The 23,459-nt window shown below is 37.6% G+C and overlaps 1 protein-coding gene across 1 annotated transcript in view; it reads right to left on the reverse strand.

Annotated features, from left to right (window-relative positions):
• The window catches only part of LOC135215466 (uncharacterized), a 40,468-nt gene that overhangs the window by 7,152 nt on the left and 9,857 nt on the right, over positions 1-23,459 (reverse strand). Inside the window, exon 2 of the mRNA XM_064250191.1 lies at positions 15,382-16,089. Within this exon, the coding sequence (XP_064106261.1) occupies positions 15,382-15,630 (249 nt within the window). The 5' untranslated portion in view covers positions 15,631-16,089. The remainder of the gene's footprint in view (positions 1-15,381; positions 16,090-23,459) is intronic.

The following is a 23,459-nucleotide window of genomic DNA, read 5'->3' on the forward strand; positions in this document are numbered from 1 at the left end:
TGGTGGGCAACATTCTACCTTGCCCTCTCTCTCTCTCTCTCTCTCTCTCTCTCTCTCTCCAAGGGGAACAAAAGGTTATTTGTGACGTAATTCGTATTTGTGGCTTCTGTTTTATTTATTTATTTACGTTTTAATTTATTTTCATTTTCTGCTAATCACAGACATGACCGCATCAGCATATGGCGCGACCATTGGTTGACAATTCCGACTCTGCGCTGCGCAATGTGTTAAGTAACGTCTTCTGGCGCGTACCGTTTTCCATCATTTTTATTGTTCATTTTATTCGCTGCTCAAATCGGTTTTACTCACTACTGTCTTTCAGATTTGTTCTTTCTTTCTATCATATTCAATTAACCTTTTCATTCAGTTGCTGGGTTTGCCCAGTCCCTCTATCCCTTCAACTTTCCTCCCATCCCCGATTAGCAACCGTTGGCGTCATTTTCTTTTTTAAACTCCCCCAAACAAAACCGCTTTATGCAACCTATATTCTTAGCTGAACCAGCTATTCGCTTGATTTCTGCGGCTGTGTTTTTGTATCTGGATTCCTTTTGAACGTGCGATTAATGAAGGTGTGAATCTTCTGTCCTCTTGAAGAAACAGTCGTGGATTTATTATTCATTCTAAATCCTAACATTGTATGTCTGTTAGTATATATATAGATATATATATATATATATATATATATATATATATATATATATATATAGTGATGTATGTAGGTGTATATGTTATGTATGTAGTGTGTGTATATATATATATATATATATATATATATATATATATATATATATGTATGTATATATATATGTATATATATATATATATATAACAACAGAGTCGACAGACAGAACGGTTAGTATCCAAATTACCAGCGTGGGGTTGTCAATAATTAATTTTGACCATGAATTAAACGGTTGAATTCTATTAAATTATACTAATTATTCACTTGTTCAGATTCAGTCAACAATAAAGTTAACCTTTTACAGACTTATGAATGATACTCGGTTTGGTCAGTTGTTCATAATTATCAATTTTAATCGTAAATTAGATGATTTGCATTCTAATAACTAATGCTACTTCGTTATCCATTATGCATAATGAATGTAGAAGATATTTTTTTTTATATTAGTCTTTATATGGTGAACCTTTTATTTTTTATTTTGTGACCAAGACAGGAAATCAAGTCTTGAATCTAAGAATCCGATCGGGTCCGCATTTATTCCATTAGCAACGAAATCTGACATGATTCTACTCATATAAATCACTTAAAATCTCTTTTAGATCTTAAAAAATTATGTCGAAACTTGGAAGTTATTTCCTGCATCTTGAAGCGATCACTAAGGCCGAGATGCCCTATGTTTCAAGGAGTGTCCATCAATTTATATTATTTGTACTCCTTTTTTTGGACTTAAGATTAAAACGCAAGGTTGGAAATACTTCAACCACCTTCCTCTCCCGACCGCCTTGCAATGAAGTCACGCGAAGGAGAGACCCCATATTGGAATGTCCGAATCCTCGTATTCGAGACGGACAGACAGAGTGGCTCTGTCAAACGGACAGGGTCCGTCTAGTAGTTTCCGATCGAAATCACAGGAACGCACTGATGTCTCGCCGACTTCATCAGCACCTGTCATTATTGGAGGAGTGATTAATTAACCGTTTCTCCTCCCACTTTTATAGAGGCTGTAAGGGTGGAGGGGGTTTTGGGGGATGTGTTGGTCCCATGTTTTCCAACCCCCATTTTATACGTTGCTGAGGAAAGGAGCCGTAAAGGGGTATGGCTTCGTACCCATTACCTGTCCAACTTGCTCTTCCAAAAGTTGGAAAAGTAGCGGCTTTTATGGCTTTGCATTTTACTTCGTAGCCATCGCTAACTCCCTCGCCCTTCCCATTTTGGGGATTCGATGGGGAGGGATTGGGGGTTAATGGGGAGATCCTCCTCAGCAGGACATTGATTATCATTGCGTTGCCTATTTTCCTCTTCCTTTTTTTCTCGAGGACAGAAATAGCTCACAAATTATACCCGAAACGGCAAAGACTTCATACATCGCCCGACGTTCCGGCTATTGATGGTCGTGATGATTTTGATATCCATGATTTCCAAAGATACGAAGCGTTCGTGTCCGGGATGTGCTTGCAAATACTCTCTCTCTCTCTCTCTCTCTCTCTCTCTCTCTCTCTCTCTCTCCATCCCTTCTTCTCTCTTTTTCTTCATTCTGTCTCTTTCTTCTTCTCTCTAATTTCTCAATTCCAAATAAAACGCATGGGAAATGGAAAACGTGACTTGATGTTTTAAGTGACACTAGTTCGACCTTATTACTTTTCTTTTTATTGATACGTACCTTGTTTTTTTTATAGACATTTGAATAGTACTGCAATTAAAGGTGATTCTTAAGCGTTGGACTGTACCAGCGAGAGAGAGAGAGAGAGACGAGAGAGAGAGAGAGAGAGAGAGAGAGAGAGAGAGAGAGAGAGAGAGAGAGATCGCACACTTTGAGGACAGATGTAGAGTAACATTCTGTTGCTTATGGAAGCTGCCACTCTTGTCTTTCTTCGAAAAACTTCCTTGAAATATTGTGGCTAGGTCCCTATGGTACAAACAACACGCTACATCCGGTTTGCAACCGCATGGAAAACCACAACGCAATTTTCTGAGCAGTGGAATGTTTTTGCCTGTAATCTTGAAATTCCCCGATTTTTCAATTTCATTTCATCTCGAAGCAGAATTTCGCTTTAATTTCTCAATCCCTCTTTATCTGCACTAGGTTAATTGACGTCGAAAGTATTCTAGACACGAATGCATGTTTGGAAACTGTTTTAACTGTTTTAGGGTCAACTGCAGGTGCTGAAACTGTTCTTAGAACAATGGAATCGTGGAAACTTCCAAAGGAAATGGCAGGTGTGGAAATTTTTAAGACATTGGTAACATGGGAACGACCCCGAATAGGGATAAAGCTGGGAAGAAGAGTAACGTGGAAACTATGCTGGGGTAAATACAGCAAAGAAACTTTTTACTTAGGGTAACTGCAGGTGTGAACACAATTGGTAACTCGCACAGATGACTGTTGGTTCACCGTTGGATCTCTTATGATGCTTCCACAAAAAGCCAACAGATGGCGTTGGCTGTAATTATCCCTGTCTCAGAATTCCACGCAACCGCGCGATAACCATCACTCCTACCGTTTTTCGCGCGTTGTTTGTCGTTTAGTGTCCTATTTCAAACGTTCTACGCATCCCAGATATTAAGTTTTTAAGGTACTCTCCAATCTATTTGGTACTTGAAGGACACTCAAACATTTGGCATTGGTAATTTCTTCAATCGATGCCTGCGATGACTAGGGGGAGTCACTAACCTGAGCGTAATTGGGCTTACAATTCCGCCAGATTTCAAAATCCCTTCGTATCGTATCTTTTTGTTGGAAACACACAAACACAACCAACCAACACACAAACCACACACAACCACACAACACTACACACACACACACACGCCACACACACACACACACACATATATATATATATATTATATATATATATATATATATATAATATATATATATATACTGTATATGTAAGCATATATACTTGCAACCTGTAAAGCAATTGAGAATAGAGGCCCCATTCGGGGTCCGTTAACGAGTTTCGTGGGGCCCAAGCGAAACCGGTTGCTGTGTTAACCCAAGACGAGCTGGCTGAGGGCTCTCAACTAATGGCGGGAACTCGTCCAAGCGGTTTGCTCAAGGCTTAACGAAGGTAATATTGTGCCTGAGGTTTGCCGACGTCTCGAAATTGGTTTTCTTGCCTCTGGGCGACACTTTTGTTTTGCTTTTATTTATGTTTAATCGATCCCTTATCTGATGACGTTTGATTGATTAGACTAGCTTTGTTGTTGATTTTACTATCACTGGACTTAATTTTGCTTGGTATTTGAGTCTAGTCTGTACTCCCTTATACATTCAGTTATTTACTTTTAACATCGAGGGCAAAACTGGTAATGAGAACTGGTGAGTAAGTGTCAGAGCGAATGCCATTTTCTCTTGCAAAAACGTCAGGCAGTGAATAGCAATAAAAATAGACCTCGGGTCGCTGTAGTGGTTATGTCAAGGACTTTACCTCGAAAGTTTGATCTCCTTTCTCCGAGACCACTCGGATTCTGAAGTGAATAAAACAAACTTCGGAAAAGAGCAGGGAAGAAGTGAGATTAATTATACATCTATAGTGGATTCAGTCAGAAAAAAAAATAAATACAAAGGAACTGGTTTAACAGAGTGATGTATAGTTGTCTACCACTCAGTTAAGCGCATGCATGCTTGTCGAAGGGGGTTTGACGCGTTGCTGATGAGCCTTGTGTCGTATTTGAAGTATGTGTGTTTGTGTAAATTCATAATTCTTGAGCGACTTCACTGCCGTTCTGTCTGTTGACATACACGTCATGTGCTAGGATATAAAAAAACGCATATGGCTCCTAAGCAAAACGTGAGCTGGCATAGTAGGCCTGATGAATTTCGTTTACTACTGGGATAAAAACGTCTTGTAGGATGTGTCTGCATTATTGGTAAAGTATTTTGTAGAATTCGTTATCTGACAGTCTATCAGTTCTTACTCTTGTTCCTCATAGGCAGGTTCGAACCTTGTACCAGTTACGCAATTCACGTATCCAGTGAGAGGTCTCTGTTGACCCGACAGGGCAACAGGTACCTGGAATATATTCGGCTATGCTTGCTCGCAAGCAGGCTTGGGAAAGTGCAGTAGGATAGCAGCCGCATCCCCTGAGGATAAAAGGCTATAGTGGCGTGCATAGATGTTTATATAAACAAACAGTATCTCTAGACCTTGAAGTTGAGTTCTTACGGTTCAACACCCAGTATCAAGGTCAAACTACTACTGCTGCTGCTGACGTCTCAAGAGTGCTAAAAACAGGCGTAGCCACATATTTATAGTCAAGAAGTTAATGTAGCAGTCTAGCATTTTTTTTATCGTGTCGCTGATGTTTCTTTGTAATATTTCTTTCTGAGGGAATTTTTTTTGTCGCTTTAGCTCTATTTTGTTCGGAAGGTCGCATTCTAGAATAATGCATGTTCCTAGTATCAAAGGAACCTCCTGCGCTGTAGAATTATGTAAATTCATCTAATGGTTGGAAGTAGATGTTATGAGAATGTTTTAGATGTATTTTTGTTTGTTTATTTTTGCCTTTTTAAATCGAGACGACCAAGGTTGTGTACCTATCCACAGAACGAATGCTTATGCGTGTGTATACATAAAAATAAGACCAATTGCGTATACATGAGCAAGAACATGTATGTCACTTTTACATTCGTGACTTGTATATATCCCGTATCAGTTATTCTCAAGGCATGGTGAATTCGATATCAAATAATATTCGTTGATTATTATTTGTTAATAAATACACGGAGAGAGAGAGAGAGAGAGAGAGAGAGAGAGAGAGAGAGAGAGAGAGAGATTTCAAATACAATTCATGCAACATGGGATTAGTTGATGAATAGGGTAATCAGAAATAACGAAGTCTCTCTCTCTTAATCGTTTGAGCCACTTATTGAAAATGAAATGGCGAACATGGCACGAACAAAGCATCATGGGAGATATAAGAAATTTTTAGTGTTAGCCATAAAAAACCAATTTGCCAAATTGCTCTCTCTCTCTCTCTCTCTCTCTCTCTCTCTCTCTCTCCAAAGTTCTTTGTCTGCGCACTTAGCCCTACAGACCCACAGACCCTCAAGCATAAAAAAAAAAAAAGTTACGATGCATGGACTAAGCACCTTTTGTTTATTTATTTACTTTTATTGTTTTTTGTAGTCTATTGCTTGAGTCAGTAGGAAATACCTATTATTTTTATTCAGTTATGTCAGTGAGCTCCGCCTCTGCTGATCCGTTTTTAATTCGCCTTTTGTCATTACACTTGACTGACTGGGAAGACCACAGAGGTCAAACGAGGTGACCTCCAGTAGGCTTAAATGATACGTTTTGCTAAAAAAAATCGTTCATATATATATATATATATATATATATATATATATATATATATATATGTGTGTGTGTGTGTGTGTGTAAATATTATATATATAATAATTATCTTTTCTCTTATTTCTTGTATTTTATTATTATTATTATTATTATTATATTATTATATTATTCTTATTATTATTATATTATTATTATTATTGATTATTATTATTATATTATTATTATATTATTATTATATATTACATGAAACATTATTATTATTAATTATTATTATTATTATTATTGAAAAGTGGTAAAGAAATTCTTGTTATTACCATTATATTAGATGCTAGTCAAAATTAATCAGCGAAATACACAAATAGACAGCACAAGTGAATCCAAACCAATGAAAGAAAGAAAGAAAGAAAGAGAATCAAGCAAACAAACAAACAGCCCGAGACAAAAGCCTCCTACACAAAGCAGCCAACTGGAATCACGGGCCGAATACTTTCACTTTCCGTCGAACCTTACGCCAGGGAACGAATAGTGACTATGGATGGTAAGGTTGATGTTTGTAATGGGTTAAACCGTCGTTTGGGATAGTGATGAGGTTGGTGTTTGTGATGGTAATGGGGTTGTTGTCTGTTTGTGATAATGCTGGGGTTGATGTCTGGGATGGTGAAACATTTGTTTGAGTTAGTGATGAGGTTGGTGTTTGTGATGGTGGTGGTGAGGTTTTTCTTTGTTTGAGATGATGCTGAGACTGATGTCTGGGATGGTGAAACATTTGCTTGAGATAGTGATGAGGTTGGTGTTTCTGATGATAATGGGGTTGTTGTCAGTTTGTGATGATGCTTAGGTTGATGTCTGGGATGGTGAAACATTTGTTTCAGATAGTGATGAGGTTGGTGACTGTGATGGTGGTGGTGAGGTTTTTGTTTGTTTGTAATGATGGTGAGGCTGTTGTTTCCGATGATGGCGACATTATTGTTTGTGATGATGATGATAATGATGGTGTCTCTCACTAGTAACCTGAGACGACCAGCATCAGCCCAGCTATCTCATCTCTCACCTGAGAGAGAGAGAGAGAGAGAGAGAGAGAGAGATGCACCTGGTGGTCGGTGTCGTATTCCTAGGATTGAATTCAACCTCCTATGCAGGATATCATGCACAGCTGCCGCCACACGGATGTCAGGACCTGATCGATTCGAACTGGCATTCGTGATATCCTTGTTGTCAGAATGACACCCCGATTGGACTTTTTCGTCCAGTTCGTGATTGACGGGTTCGTGTTTTAAATTAGTTTCAGTTCGTAGTTCGTCAGCGGTTCGTTGATCGTGAAATGATAGCGTTTCCTTCTACGCCATGGACTGTATTTGATCATGCTAGCTGGGCAAAACTTACGAGCGAGTGCGCGCGCCTCACACACACAAGCACACACACACACACTAGCAAGTGTAAGCATGCAATGAAAGGTACAATCCTCAAATATTTACAAGGATTCCAGCTCGGTTCATCTTTACTTGCATGGATAGTTTAGACAAGAATAACTCGTTTAAGAAAATAACAAGAGAGCTCCTTTAAATTTTTTTTTTTTATCTAATTTGCTAAATTTCAAGTTATATTTGAATTTTTTATTTAAATGTACACACATACATAAATATACGTATACTATATAAATTTATTTATATAGGTAGTATATATATATATATTAAAGAACCCCTGACGAAAAAATGCGAACAGCAGTACTTTACTTACAGTACAAGACACCGCAAAGTGTGTGCCAAGTTGTTGCATAAGCGAATCTAAGAGGTTTTCGTGAGACCGAAAATATAATGCCAAAAGATACGTGATGCATAGACACGTACCAAAACACATACCAAAAAAACACACGCACATGTATATTATCTCCATTCTTTTACAATCTCTCTTTCTTTTACTTTAACAAGTATTTATTCTTATTCGGAACTCGTCAAACTCATTTGTATTCCCAGAACTGCGGTGGGGGTTCACTGAGCGAGGAATAAGGAATGCCTTTCATCGAGTCTTTTTTTTTTTTATTATTATTATATTATTATTATTTGCATTGTTTTCGATTTTCTTTTCTAATTGCAATGACTTTTCGAAGGTTGCTTTTAAATCTCGTTCCTTATTATTAAAATACATGCATACATAGTACATGCATACATACTGCGTATGTAAGTGATTTTCTGTCCATTTAGCGCAAATTTGCATTTACTTATGTTCACCTCGACTTACGTGCAGGTTGAAAAGTGACGATAATCAATAAAATAAGAATCCTCTTGCAATTTAAAAAATACTCTTGCTGCTTTGATAACAATGGACCAAATGGTGATGAAGACGATAATGAAGCTGATGATGATGTAATAAAGAGAACTTGTAGTCTAGGAACGAAGAGATAGCCAGAATACACGAATAATACACCGAAATGTTGTAAGAAGCATTAAAAAAACCTGCATTTATCATAGTGTAAGAACCAAGAATGCAAAATAGTTTTATGTAACTCGACTCTACGGAAGGGGAAAGTGTCGCAAATAATCCATGCTCTACTAAGTAAGAAAAATGACGAACAAGGGAACATGCGCAACTCAAACAGCTACATGGGGGGTGGGGGGGAATAGTGGGCGTGGATTAACTTGAAATCTTTTGAATGGATGAAAAAAGAATTATTGAACGACAGTCGGGAAGGGCATATATGAATGAATATATCATAGTCGTTCAACCAGTAGTTAAAGGTTAAAAATTTATTAACTAACAGAGCTCTCTCTCTCTCTCTCTCTCTCTCGTCTCTCTCCTTCTTTTCTCTCTCTCTCTCTCTATATATATATATATATATATATATATATATATATATATCATATATATTATATATGTGCAATTGAAATAAACCACAATGCTCTTTTAACTACTTGAATTCCATGCTCTTTTTTGGTTACGCTTATTACTACAAAGCCTGAAGATCCACAATTATATATATATGTATATATATACATATATAGTACATATATATATATATATATATATATATATATATATGTGTGTGTGTGTGTGTGTGTGTGTGTGTGTGTACGTATAGTTTTGGATATAGCTCGTTTCATTCCACATATACATAACACGCGCGTAATCCTTGGACGACGAATTCATATTAGTTTTATGTATTACGAGATATTAGATTTTAACCTCCTTTTTCAAATACTCTCGAAACACACCGTGCACTTCCGGCTGGCTTAAAAATGTAGTCAGTCGTGGCAGTTTGACGATGTAACTCCACTTGGGTAATGTGAACACAGACCGCAATAGCATTGTCGGTTTACCACAGCAACCTTAAGTAATCGATGAATGACTCTTAATGCATAAGGAACGGGCCATTGCTGCCTTACATAATGTTAGTTGATTATGTATACATGTATACAGTCATTTTACCAATACACTCATGCATATATAATTATATTATATAATTATATTAATATATATATATATAATATATATATATATATATATATAATATATATCTATCTATATATTATTGAAAAAGTATTATATAATCTATATATTATATATATATATCATATATATATATATATATATATATATTATAGTATATATATATAGATATACTATATATTATATATATATATATATATATTATTATATACGTATATATGAAAGACGCCATCAAAACTCAACTCTCATATGAAGCCAAGCCTAACAGTGATCGAACCAAACATGAATATCTGTAAAAAAGAAAAAAAATCCTTCAGAAATCCGAAAGAGAGTAACGTCTTCTTCAATCTTTGAAAACGGCTGGAGAAGACCGTAATCGCGGCCCGCCCCCCTCCCCCTGCCCCCCCTACCTTCCCACTCCAAAAGAAAAGACTTGATTCTTAGAAAGGAAATGGAAGTAGTCCACTAACGGTGTTTGTCTCTTGCTTCAGAAACAAGAAACAAGAAAAGAAAGCAAAACTTGTTGTTGACAAATCGAGAAACAGTCGATTGCGTCATCTCCCCCGTGACGTTACGACAGTCTTCCGCGGAACTCATTGTACATATATACCTTTCCGTGACTTACAAGCTGGGAATGTGTTAATCAACTTCCTCTTTGTTAGTCTGGCTGTACGGATAATAACGTGTCATGCCTCCACGAATTGTCTGCATTTTCGTAACACTCCTTACGCCTAGGAAGTTTAAGGGCCATAATCCCCTGATTCAGGTATTTTAAGATGAATTAGGAAACGCGTGATAATTGTTTTGCGTCCTTGTTTATCCGTGTTAATGGAGTCTTTAATTTGGAGTTTTTAATATGGGCGGATAAGAATCACAAGGGTGACTGAATGAATGATGTACAGGGTGTCCATGAAGTCCCAGTAACATTCTGAGCAATAAATACTTGTAATGGTACGTAGACTTTATGGACACCCTGTACTTCAATCCAGCTAAACCACGCACAGCAAATACTGTAGTTTTAAATATGAATGTATGAAAATCAGCACAAAACAAAACAAACAATAATTTAAATAAAATCTTAGGAAATATAATGTAAATGATGCTGATAAATACGAACACAGTTAATCCAAATATCTGAGAACAGAAACTCTTAAAAATACTCCATTTTCACATTTCATATTCATGAAAACGTTAACGTTTCATTACATCGGTATGAATATCTACGCTTTCTTTATGTTGTCCTTACTTTGTGGTACTTAGGTTTTGCCTATTCATATAACAAATGAATTCATTCGAAGAGCGCCATCTCATTAAGGCATGACGCAATGACTTCATGCAAACTTCCATGTGGACCAAGAAACGCACACCCGAATTGCTTGCAGTCATCGTGTGTCACGTGTCTTGCCACGATTCGAGAGATGAATGCGTATAGCTTCATTTGCAATTCACTGAAGTTTGCACTTATAAGCAGACAAATATTTGTTTGTTAAGCCATTGCAAGGAGGTTTTGTGCTTTCACAAATACACTGTAATATTTTCGTTTTGTTTTGCGATTTTCATAGGGATTTTTTTAATTTCCTGCACCAAGTAAATTAAATTTAATTTATATTTTATATTCGTGGATTCTTCTTGTCGTAAATTGCACGTAAGTAAAATTATGATCGTATATCATTATTCAACAATTCATTTTCATCCTTTTTTTCGCGTTTAATTCATTATATCACATTTAACTTTTTATGTACACTAATGATTTCCGTCTGATATTCTGTATGAAGAGTGTCTTAGACTAAAAATTTAAAAAAAATTGAATTTCTGTATTAAACGTGTTCAACATACCAAGTCCGTGGAGTAGGAATTCCCTTGAAAGTTCCTAAGAAATAATATATCCTAATGAAAGTTGATGGGAATACCTGCTGAAAGTCCTTGCCGCGGGATTTCTTCGAATTATCAGAATATACAGAAGGCTTCTCCACGCTGGTATGAGCGGACGTGACGTCACGAACATTGTTTACATTAGTTTCTCTCTCTCGCACTCACTCACTTGTTTTTCGCCGGATAAAAGTGAGATTAATGGACCCCCCTCACCTATCTGTCAATGTCTTGTATCCCGTTAGTCTTGTATTTCTTTGCTGACCAAAAGGGTGTTAATGGGTTAAAGAATGGCTTTCTTGACATTAGGCCGTTCTTGTCCGTTTCCCGTAGATTCAAGTTTTCAGTTAGTTAACCTTAGAGAAGAAATTTTCTTAAATGATGGTGACTCTCTTAAAGAGGAAACCCGTTAAATAACACACCGAAAGATATATATATATATATTATATATATAGATATATATAATATATATTATTATATATATTATTATATATTATATATATAATTTATATATATAATTATTATATATATATTATATATATAATATTATATTTGTATATATATATATATATATATAATATATATATATAATATATATATATATATGATATATATATATATTATATATATATATATATGTATGATCTATATAATATATTATTAATAGTATATATACATATATATATATTATGATATAATTATATATATATAATATATATATATATAGATATATATAGAGGAATGTGAGAGAGAGAGAGAGGAGAGATGATGCAGAGAGAGAGGAGGACGAGAGAGAGAAGAGAGAAGAGAGCGTGTAGAGTAGGAATATACACCCAACTTCAGGAAGAAAGCAAAACAAACACCAGAAAAAATAAACACCAGAAAAAATAAACAATCTGAATCAGGTCTTAAAAGAAAAAAAAATAAGGAAGACGGAACAGTTTCCTACGTAAAGCAGGAAGAGCCGTTGAAATAGGAAAAAGGAATTCCTTACAAAGGAAACCTTGAGAAGACATGAAAAAAAAAATAAAAAACTTCATTTGCTACAATAACTCATGACGCAGCAGAAAGCGAGAGTTCTGACGAGCAGCGAAGTTCATGATCAATTCTACTTAAGAAGGAAATACTCGGTTTTTATGGCTAACATTTACTTTTGTTGGTTTTTATAGTTCACCGGTATTACTCTGATGATTATATTCAACTTACATCGCTAAAATTTTTGTCCGGTTTTTAGTTTACCCAGTTTTGTAACCTAAATTCAGTAATATTAGTTTGTAAATAAAAATAATCTAATTAAAACACAGCCTATGTAAAAGTATACTTTAGGCGCGTATGTGACAACAACCAGTGAATAGATGTTAACCAAACGATTCCTTAAAGTACTTCTCCTCCAGCTGTAAGTTCACGCCTTAAAAATTCCTCAATTTTCGCCGAGTCACGCCAGGAACTATTTATTTCAGGCAAAAAAGGGAAATAAAGACCAGCGACCCGTTAGCTGACGGACTTCGTCGTTACAGACTGACACGGTTACAGGGAAACAGGGGAGCGTTGCCCTTGAATAAAAACGCCCCCAGCTTGCCCCTAGCTAACCCCCCCACCCACCCACAACCCGCCCCGCCTCCCTGGCCCCACCAAAATAACACACACCATACTCTACAGCTCAAATAGAAGATAAAATGTTCAAATATTTACGTACACAAAAACGTATCCTTGAAATGATCGAAAATTATAAATTCATACGCAGCCTCTCTGAAAATGTTTCATACACAATAATTTGTGAATGGTTTCGCCAAGGGTCTGAAAAATTGGGGATGTTGGAGGGGGAGAGGGGGCGGGTATGTTCAGGGGGGTGGTGAGTTGGTAAAAGGTGCACATGGCCATGGCAGATGAAAGGTAACTTGGTGTTGTGAAACGAAGTCGCTTAGTTATGCTGTAAAAGAGCGCCTTTTATGCATTGTGAAATAACGTGACTAGTTTTTTGTTTTTTTTTAAGAATGCCGGTATTTCAGCGTGGATTTCATTATGCAGAGAGAGAGAGAGAGAGAGAGAGAGAGAGAGAGAGAGAAGGCAGATTCACTGGCACAGTTCTCTTTCAGACTACTGTTAAGAATGTAATTAACTTGAAACCGCTAAGTTTCGAAATTCTGTCTTTATCCAAATTGCTGTAATTCTACTTCTATAAAGCAAAATATAGTATAAAATTTGCCGATCGGTTCTTTACATTTACCATGTTGAAAAGTACTAGAACTTGCCATAAATCACAGTTTTAAAAGATTAGATATTACGAAGCGTAAGAATACAATAGATGAAACCGAATATTACCTTGCGTAAGATGTAGGAGACTTTGAACACTGGGCAAAAAATTTAAAATTTATAAAGAAAAATGTGTTTTATCCTAAATATGAGAATAATTAGAATATACGATACGATCAGAATAATAGACGTAAAATAACGAAAAATAATTCTCGTTGGTATATGTTAAGGAACCTGTATGCCAAACTACAGTTGTCAATGGCAGTTTCATCATAAAGCAACAAAAATACATTGAACAAAACGTTAGGAACACAAGACACAAAGTAAAAACAAAGAGCGCCTCAAGACAAAGAAAACCCGCAAACCAACCGACAATTGCAGTTAAAAAAAAAAAAAAAAAAAAAAAAAAAAAAAGGTGTATCCCAAGGCTGTTTCCTAAACCTTTGTTTTTCACAGCTGAGAGGAGCACCCCTGTGGACCCATCTGTCATAATGGCAGTATTTCGGGGGGAGGGAGGCGCCTTTTCCAGCTTGGCTTTTGGGTGTGAATAATGAACTCCCAAAAAAGGTCAACATCCATCTTAGTGTTCTGCTGTGCATTCTCGTTCACTTTCCAGTTCGGTTTCGTTATGGCGTGCGCAAGTGAAGGTCGGCTTATGGAGCACGAGCAACGATAGCGTCGAACCACGATTGCTAAGCCTTAGTGTGTGTTTTGTGGGGATGTGACTGTCTGTGTGTTTTGTGGGGTGAGTGTGTGTATTTTGTGGGGGTGGGGGGGGTGTGTGTCTGTGTTTTTTTTGTGGGATGTGTGTGTGTATTTTGTGTGGATGTGCGTGTTTTTTTGTGTGGGGTTTGTATGTCTTTTGTGGGTGTGTATGTGTATTTTGTGGGGTATGTGTGCATTTTGTGTGTGTTTAGTGCTGGTGTGGGGGCGGTGAATGGGTAAAAAGCACTATAAAGAAAATGTTTCCAGTGAAAGCATTCAGTATATTATGGATATCTTTGCTGTTAGAGTTGCTCGATGATAAAAACAATATATTTTGAACAATTCTGTTTACACGTAGATTTGTCTCATAAAAAAAAGTTAAATATATCTAGGTTATAAAAGCAATTATGGAATTTTCCGTTGAAATCCTATCTATTGTCCTTCTCTGGACTGGAGCAGTGACATGTGTATCTGGTATTTAGACGACTGTGGTGGGTTGGAAGCCGTGGAAGGACCAGCTGACTAACAATCTCATTCTTCTAAAGCCAGCCCCCGCCCCCCTCCCTTACAGAAAGGATTGTTACCTTGATACATCCAAACATTAAATATAAGCGCACTTACACTGGCAATGCTCTTATCGCAGAATTAGCATGTAATTTCCTTTATATTTTATATATTCCGAAAGTATAGTGATGGACTATTTGTGGCTTAATATATGAAAATTTGTGTAAAGTTAGTGATATATATATATATATATATATATATATATATATATATATATATATATATATATATATATATATATATGGAACTAATCAACACACAAGCTCGCATTTCACAGATATAAAATTATGACTCACTTCGGGATCGAATCCCGTCCTGTCAAAGGGAAAGAAAGGCCAGGGCGATTCCTAAGTAAAGTTGACATGTGTGGGTCAGTTGGTAGCAACCTGGCAAAGCTTTCGTTTGAGAGGCTGGGGTCCGATCACGATGCGAGCAAAGATTTAATATGTATATATATGTGTGTGTACTTTATACATTCGTACTTAATAGACCTAGAAAATGAATAAATGTCTTTGTTTACAATGTGCAAACAAATCCCTTTCATGTGTTTCCAAGACCCACCTGTTGCTGCTGCGCAGCTCTCGTGAACTTCCGGTACTTGTAATTGAGGAAGGAGTTCCCGGCGACCATCGTCGTGATGAGAATGGCTCCCAGCAGGAACGTCATGAGGTTGGCCACGCTCACGGTGGGGGAGTAGATGAGCTGCGGGATGCCCGCGAAGAGCAGGATCACCCCTACGGATCCTACGACGGACAGGACGCATTGCGCCGAGGAGTACAGGGTGGAGATGTTGACGGTGGCTCTGGTCATCTTTGCGACTATAACGGTTGCTTTTTTTGGATAGTTGTTTTATTTTTGGACAGACTTCTTTGGGTTTTGAGGCTTCAAGTTTGTACTCTACGTTCGAATTAGTTTTCGATTTTTTATTTTTATATCAAGATGTCTTCGAGTTGCGAGGTTTGCTGATTAAAAAACTGGATTTTTTTTGTAGTAGCGTAAAATATATGAAGACTTATCAGTAGCTTCAACACTAACACTGCAACGCATTTGTCTCTCAAGGTACTTTACTCTTCTATATATTCTCGGAGGTTTTCAAGCTATATAGTCTTGTATGCGTTTTTCTCAAATGATCTTTGCCCACTCACGAAGCTGTTTGGGGTATGCAGCCGGTGCTGGACAATTTTGCAATGTCATCTTTCGATTACGAACATTTTATATTAATTCTTCGTCGCCCTTGAGTGGTACCGCTGAGCAGATCATTCTTTCATCCTGAAAATAAAAAGAAATTACAATTTCAGAAAAAAGGAAAATGGAATGCGCCTTTGTTTATAAATGGCAATCATAAACAGTTTCCTAATTTGACGTTTTATTTCTTGGTTATTATTCATGAAAGGATATGAGGAGAACAGAGACATGCGTACACGCAAATACATACATACACATATATCACATATAAATAGTTATACGCCTTCTACTTAAATGATACCGAAGAGAACCATTTAACATATTGAACTAGCATTACAATCTCGTTTTAAAGAAGAAGAAGAAGAAGAAGATCGCATCACGAGACAAAATAATCCTTTGCTTGTCCTGCGTTTGAAATGTCAGCGTACCGCCATAACTCTTCTCACAGCGAGTGTTCATGTGACACTTGAAGCAATCTCGCGATCCGCTCTGCTTGTGTCGAGTTCCTTGTCAAGCACCCAGAAGCTCACTAGGAATCTGCCGCCCGGTGGACTTTGAAGAGAAAACCTTTGATGTGTCTCTTCAGAGTTACAAGATCACATGCTAATTGACGGGATTACTAAAAGTATTTCGGCTAAGTTCCCTAAATTTTTGGTAATTGGTTTATGCAGGTCAGTGACCTATTTGTCTCTCCCCCGCCCCCACCTTTTTTTTTTCTTCTCTAAATCAAAGGGAGTTTATTTTCATTTCCAAAATCTTGCATCGCCATGATAATGTATTTTACTCCAGTAAAGAGAGAAAATACGTCGATAACGTACGTACATGATTGAGCAGACAAGTACATTAAATTCCAACAATTTATGGCATACTGGGATATAATGTATAGAAATATGTATACACGAGGCTTTGGAATACTGTCTCTTATGAATACAATTCCAGTCACTGGGTCTGTACCATTTCTCTTGATATACAGTATGCAATATAATAGAAAAACTTATAATTTCATATCTGTGTTGTACATGGCCCTTTTTGTATCTCTTAACCAGCAGTTTCTTCAGCTCATTTGCTATTCCGTTCTCTAGAATTTTCGTTGACGCGATGCATTATACAGATCGTTATTAACCAAGCATCACCTCACATCCAGAATTATCAAAATCAACAGTTTCCGAGTTCTGAAGCTGACTATTTTTCTCAAAAATTCACATCCTTGAGAGACTGTTTCTGAAGTTCTGACAAAACAATATTCTCCGTTCCTCAAGTCATTTTGCCAAAAATGGCTGGCTGTGAGAATCTCCGTCTATGTGCACTGACTTACGAAATTATTTACTGCCTGTGCCGTAAAGTCCCCTAAGGGGGTAGCGCCGTCAGTTCACCCCACGGGGTGCACTGTAGGCATTACTAAAGGTTCTTTGCAGCGTCATTTCGGCATCACCTAGCTGCAACCCCTTTCCATTCATTTTACTGCACTTCCGCTCATATCTTTCTACCATATTCCTATCCACTCTCGTAACAAGGTTTTCCACCCGTTGCACCTTCCAAAACCTACGTACTCTCAATTCCCTTTCCAGCTCTGAATGAGCTCATAGGTCTCAGTGCTTGCCCTTAAAACTATATTCCATTCCTATACCGTAAATCAATGATGAACTCAGCACAGCAATAGTGGATAAAAAAAAAAGCCACTTTTAAAATACAGGTGAACCCTCACCTGTATTTTATACACCTGGTGCCTTATTCCCCTTCCTTGAAGCGGTAATTTTACAGTCGATACATTGCGAATGAGAAATAGGCGTGACCGTGGGCGTGACAAGGCTAAAGAGGGTCTTTATAGGACGTCGATCGTGAAGTATGAAGCTCTGGGTTTCGCATGCGTGCTCACGAACGTGCACATAAAGCCTTAAATGCATTCTATTACGTACGATCCTCTGAGATATCAGGCGTGTCTAATTCGTATCAGAGTTGAATGATTTCATGAAGGCTGCTTTGTAAGGGCGTACCTCGCATCTAAATTACAATTCAAGGATTAAAATACATTTCATAGTGATAAGTTTACTCTGCTGTAAATAACCGATTCCCTGTCTAAAATCAGTGCAATAAAATTTACTTGCCAAAGTTTCAATGAGATATCATAAGATTTTTTGGGGGGGACATTCCAGATGCACTTAACCCAAGTCCTTGAGTTAATTTAGGGGTTTGAACTAAAGTTTTTTATTTGGAATTTCTTCGAAGACATATATATCATCAGATGTTTAAAGATATCCCGAATTTGATTCTATTTTTCTAGATTTCAATAACTTTATCAACTTGTTATCAACTTCGTTGTCTTTCAAAAACTGGGGTGATCCTGAGGATTTTAGATAAAGTGCCACAAGAACAGATTTTAACTTCTAAATCGTATCAAGGCTCTTACGTGTTATAAATCCTTTAAACGTTTTCAATACTTTGCGAATTAAAATCGTTCAAGTCTCATTTCTAAAACAAGTTTGAAACGCATGGTCGCCAAGGAACAACCGCGACACGATCGCACGCTGGAGGGGTCACTGATCTAATTCTATGCCCCGGTGTCTTCTGCTGTGTCGCCAAGAGGGGCCACCCTCAAGTTATTTTCTACTCTTTTTAAGGGGGGTAAAGGCACCGAAATGAGTTTGAATCCACTTGGGATGAATGGGGAAAGGGACTTTTAAGCTTAAGAAGTCAGTACATAGTATATTGAGAGAGAGAGAGAGAGAGAGAGAGAGAGAGAGGAAGAGAGAGAGGAGCGAGAGAGAGAGAGAGAGAGAGAGAGAGAGAGAGAGATTTGATTGGAAGCTTCACATAGGTTGGATTTTGGCATTTATATGATACGGTGGAGTATTACCTACATATAACAGTGGACTAAAAACCGATTATTATTTATCTATACAGTAGAGAGAGAGAGAGAGAGAGAGAGAGAGAGAGAGAGAGAGAGAGAGAGAGACTTTAAAACCTACAGCTTTTTAACACGAGATGGCATGGAATCATCCACCCACCATCTGTTACTATCACTTCCTTCGAGTGACCTTCGCGCCATTTCTCCTTTGTGTGGAGAACGAAAGGGAATTTCGCGCGTCTTGCCTACGCGCTATGGCTTCTGTTATTATTATTATTATTTTTTTCTTTTTTGTCCGTACAGGTATGACGTAAGGTTAAGACGACGCACGGTCTACGTAGCCGTTACTTCTAAGGTGAGAGGCGAAGCGAGAGAGAGTGAGGCGTGTAGACTTATAGACACGATTTTATGAATGTATATATTTTCTCAACAGTCCCAACACCAAGAACTGTAGTGCTGTATGAAAACGTGCTTTTCGAAACACTTCAAAAGAGAGCTGTAGGTACCCTACCCCTCTTTTTGAGTGCTTTGAAGCACGAATAATGTCAACATATCGCTGCCAAGTGTGTTGCAAGCTCGCCGTTCGAAAGCATGAGCATTCGTGTGTAGGTAAGCAACAAATGGTCGTTTCTGTAACAATTACTCTTTAGGAAAAATGTTCCGTGAAATCACGACATGGCAACTAGACACATTGCCAAATCGTGTTTTTATGCAACGTTTTAATGGAACACGTACGTCGTTAATACTGTGTACGTTATTTTTGCGTCATGTGCAAGTTATTAAAGGAAAGTAATGTTTTTTGTGGCTTTGAATAATTAAGAATAGTCGTCGCTTATATGAATCAAATTAGGAGAAAGTATGTTTCAAATGTTACCGAAAAAATACGGGTTCTTTAATACCTTATTTCAGACGTTTAAGTCCAAACGCGACTAAAATTGTTTAGCAAAACTGAAATCACTTCGAGTAGAAATAATTGTTTCAAATCGCAGCGAAAGGAAAAAAGTCTGTTATCGCAGCCATATTAATTCAAAATTAAAGTACAAATTTGAACGTTAAACTTAACGAACGGGCGGCAAAGTCAGTAACAAAGTGTTTGTGTGGGTGTGTGACTGGAGAGGAAATGGCACCACAACCAACAGAACCATAATTACACGAAGCAATGAATGCTGTCACACATTAACCGTGAAACGAAAACCCCAAGCTTCCCGATTACCGTTCCTGGGAATAGATGTGTCAGCCTGCTACACTCCCTAGGACGAGACGAGAGACGAGGTAGTTCGTTATATAAATAAAAGTGTAAATAGTACTAAGCATTTTCGTTTAAGTGACGCAAAAAATTAAAGGATAGTCAATGATATTTAACTGTATTTGACTTCTCCCCCACAGACGTTCCCTTTTTGAAATTCAAGTTTAGAATCTACCTGCGGCTTTCACAATTTCCTGAAGAGTGCAACGTATCATCTTGCCCTAAAAGTCCTCGACCCTATAAAGCTGCCTTTCTTCCCAACTGTACCTACATCCTCCTGAGTCCCCATCCCCCGCCCCAGAAGAGTCCCCAAGGAGACCCTCTCATCCTTAGCCACTTTCGGATTCCCGCCCAAATACTGAGTCACGCTTACATGGATACCCCCACCCCACCCCACACACGCACAAATCCCCTTCCACCCATTACATCTTCCACCGTCACCACGCCTTCCCTTCTACTCTTTAATCTGGTCGGTGTCATCAGATTTCATTCCTTATAATAGGGAAAGAGGGAGTTGTTAAGTCACGGTGGAGTCATTTCCCTTCTTAAACGCCTTATGGCGAGACTTCATGGTACTATCTCCTTACAGTTACGTCGTGGAAGTATACATTAATCTTGTCGGAACTGGTAGCAGGAAAAGAATGAGTTATTACTAAAAAAAAATTTACCTTCAGTTACTGTTAGGTCAGTTATCATTTCTATTATAGTCTGTAAAATCAACTCTGTCAGATATAGATGACATGTATTCTTGAAAAATTAACAATTTATGCATGTACTTGTAGTACACTAGTCTGTGCACATTTAGTAGGCTAAGGTCCACATGTTAATCTAGTTATAGTGATTAGAAATTAGCACTAACAAACAAACAGGATAACCGAGGCGAGAACAAAGGATTCATACACTGGGTAAGCAAGAAAGGAACCGCATGGTCGAAAGCACGCAGCTGCTACGTTGTGGGTTTTTTCATATTAGGCCTAACATCAGCACCCCTCTAAAGTCCAATGCCGGCGGTTGACGCATTGATATTCGAAGTAAATTTCATGCCATTTTCTCTCTCTCTCTCTCTCTCTCTCTCTCCTTCTTCTTCTTCTTCTTCTTCTTCTTCTTCTTCTTCTTCTCCCGACAAGACTTCACTATGCTGTTTTAAAATAATGGCACTATTGCATCTCAAAGAGGGCCCATCTCCCCAGAAGTTACATTCATCTCTTCGAGAATGTAATCATCTGTTGCCAGTCTTGAGCCCCACTTTTGTCCTAATTTCTTTTTTAATCCACACGTAACGTTCTGCGTAATCATGATGACAAACAAACACAAACAACAAACCAGCTCAAGAGCATAACCTTGTCGGAGGAGAAAATGATTCGGTAATATCATTATAATAACGCTAATGAGATCACTCGCTGTATATGTGTATTCAACGAACTGGCGAGTTCTTTATTCATTTATTTTTTTTACATGTAATACTAATCATTATAAGGCTTATAATATCACCTTGCTAAACTCACGCTCTCTTTTCTTTGTGTTCGTTTCTCCTTTATCAGAGGGCGGCAGTTACGCTATTCCCTCCCTGGCTAAGCTGATTAAAAGCTCTTGGGAAAGTCTCTCTCTCTCTCTCTCTCTCTCTCTCTCTCTCTCTCTCTCTCTCTCTCTCTCTCATCCACCAGGTGAATGCAGCATGCTATAACCTTGGCCATACCCAGATCCAACTTACTCAAAAGTAACCAAATTCTCTCTCTCTCTCTCTCTCTCTCTCTCTCTCTCCTTTTTCTTCTTCTTCAAGAGCAACCAGTGTTTTCCCCAGATTCCCTCACGCTCGAAATCGTTGCCTTATGAATTTGTCGATAGTCCCATTAAGTGGATCATGAACACCCAGATTAGGTGAAAGGTCACGGTTTCTTGACTTCTTTCCCATACAAAGGAGAATCAGGTCACGGGTTAAGGGAGAGAAAGAGAGAGGAGGTAGGGGTGCCACTTGGTTGCTAAACGACAGAGAGAGAGAGAGAGAGAGAGAGAGAGAGAGAGAGAGAGAGAGAGAGAGAGAGAGAGAGAGGTGCTCCTAGGTTGTTAAACGAGACACAGAGAGAGGATGGAGATATGGTTGCTAAAAAAGAAAAAAAAAATACATATATAGATTCGTTTTGAGGGAGATAAATGAACAAATTTCCATTATGAAATCAACCTTACTTTTCTTATAGGTACGATCTCAGAAGAAAGAGCAAAGGACTCAGTGGGCATTACACTGGAGAAACGAGGTCACTCTCCCATAACCTCTACCCCACCTCTTACCATGCCCGAATAGGGCCCATTTGCACAAATGCTGAATAAAACCGCCAATGTCCTAAAGTCACTTGGGGTAACCTGTGACTTTTGGACATTGGCCACCAGATAAGATGTTTCAATAAAATTGACGAAGACTTTCATAACTTGATCACACACACACACACACACACACACACGTACGTTAAACAAAGCCTTCTTGAGTCAGTGTACAGAGAAAGAGAGGAAACTCCAGCTTGACAGCGGAAATAACCTTGGTCCTCGTGGGTCAAATGACGTCATTTTCTATTCTTGTATTCTTGCACTTTGGAGAACGTCTTTTTTTTACCATTCATTTATATTTATTATTATTATTATTATTATTATTATTATTATTATTATTATTATTATTTTTGGAGAAACAAATCCACAAATATATGTACAATTACATAACTGTGGATTTATTTCTCCATTTTAATACTCGTTCTACTACGAGTACTTTTTGATTATTATTATTATTATTATTATTATTATTATTATTATTATATTATTATTATTATTATTCAAAGATGAACCCTACTCATATGGAACAAACGTAAGAAGTCCAAAAGTGATTTCGATGTCGTATATTTCACAGTCAATGATTTATTCAATATTTCGCTGTGGAGACAGACATTAGGAAGAACAGCTTATTTTTAAAGCAATATGTAAAATAATACGTCCCGTGAACCATGCACATATATAAGAACACGGACAGAATCGTCTGCTGTTCTAGTATCACCTGAAGGCCTTTGAAACTCTTCCGGAATGGCCGTCAGTAAATAAACTTCAGTTCGCAATCCCTTTTGCTCTCGGGAATATTTTATATTTGCTTGCCTAATCGTGGGGGCCCGCAGCATATTTCCCTGGGGGAGTGGGAGAGGGGTGGGGGGTGACAAATTTTAATACATACATGGATAGTTTTCGGTATCTAGCAGACAAACAGGTTTGACGCTTTGAACTAGCAGGTTAATTCCAAACTTCAGTATCAGCGCCTGCATTTTTAAATGAATAAAGCATATATATATATATAATATATATATATATATATATATATATATATATACA

This window comes from Macrobrachium nipponense, chromosome 5 (assembly GCF_015104395.2).
Source record: "Macrobrachium nipponense isolate FS-2020 chromosome 5, ASM1510439v2, whole genome shotgun sequence".
Lineage (NCBI taxonomy): Eukaryota > Metazoa > Arthropoda > Malacostraca > Decapoda > Palaemonidae > Macrobrachium > Macrobrachium nipponense.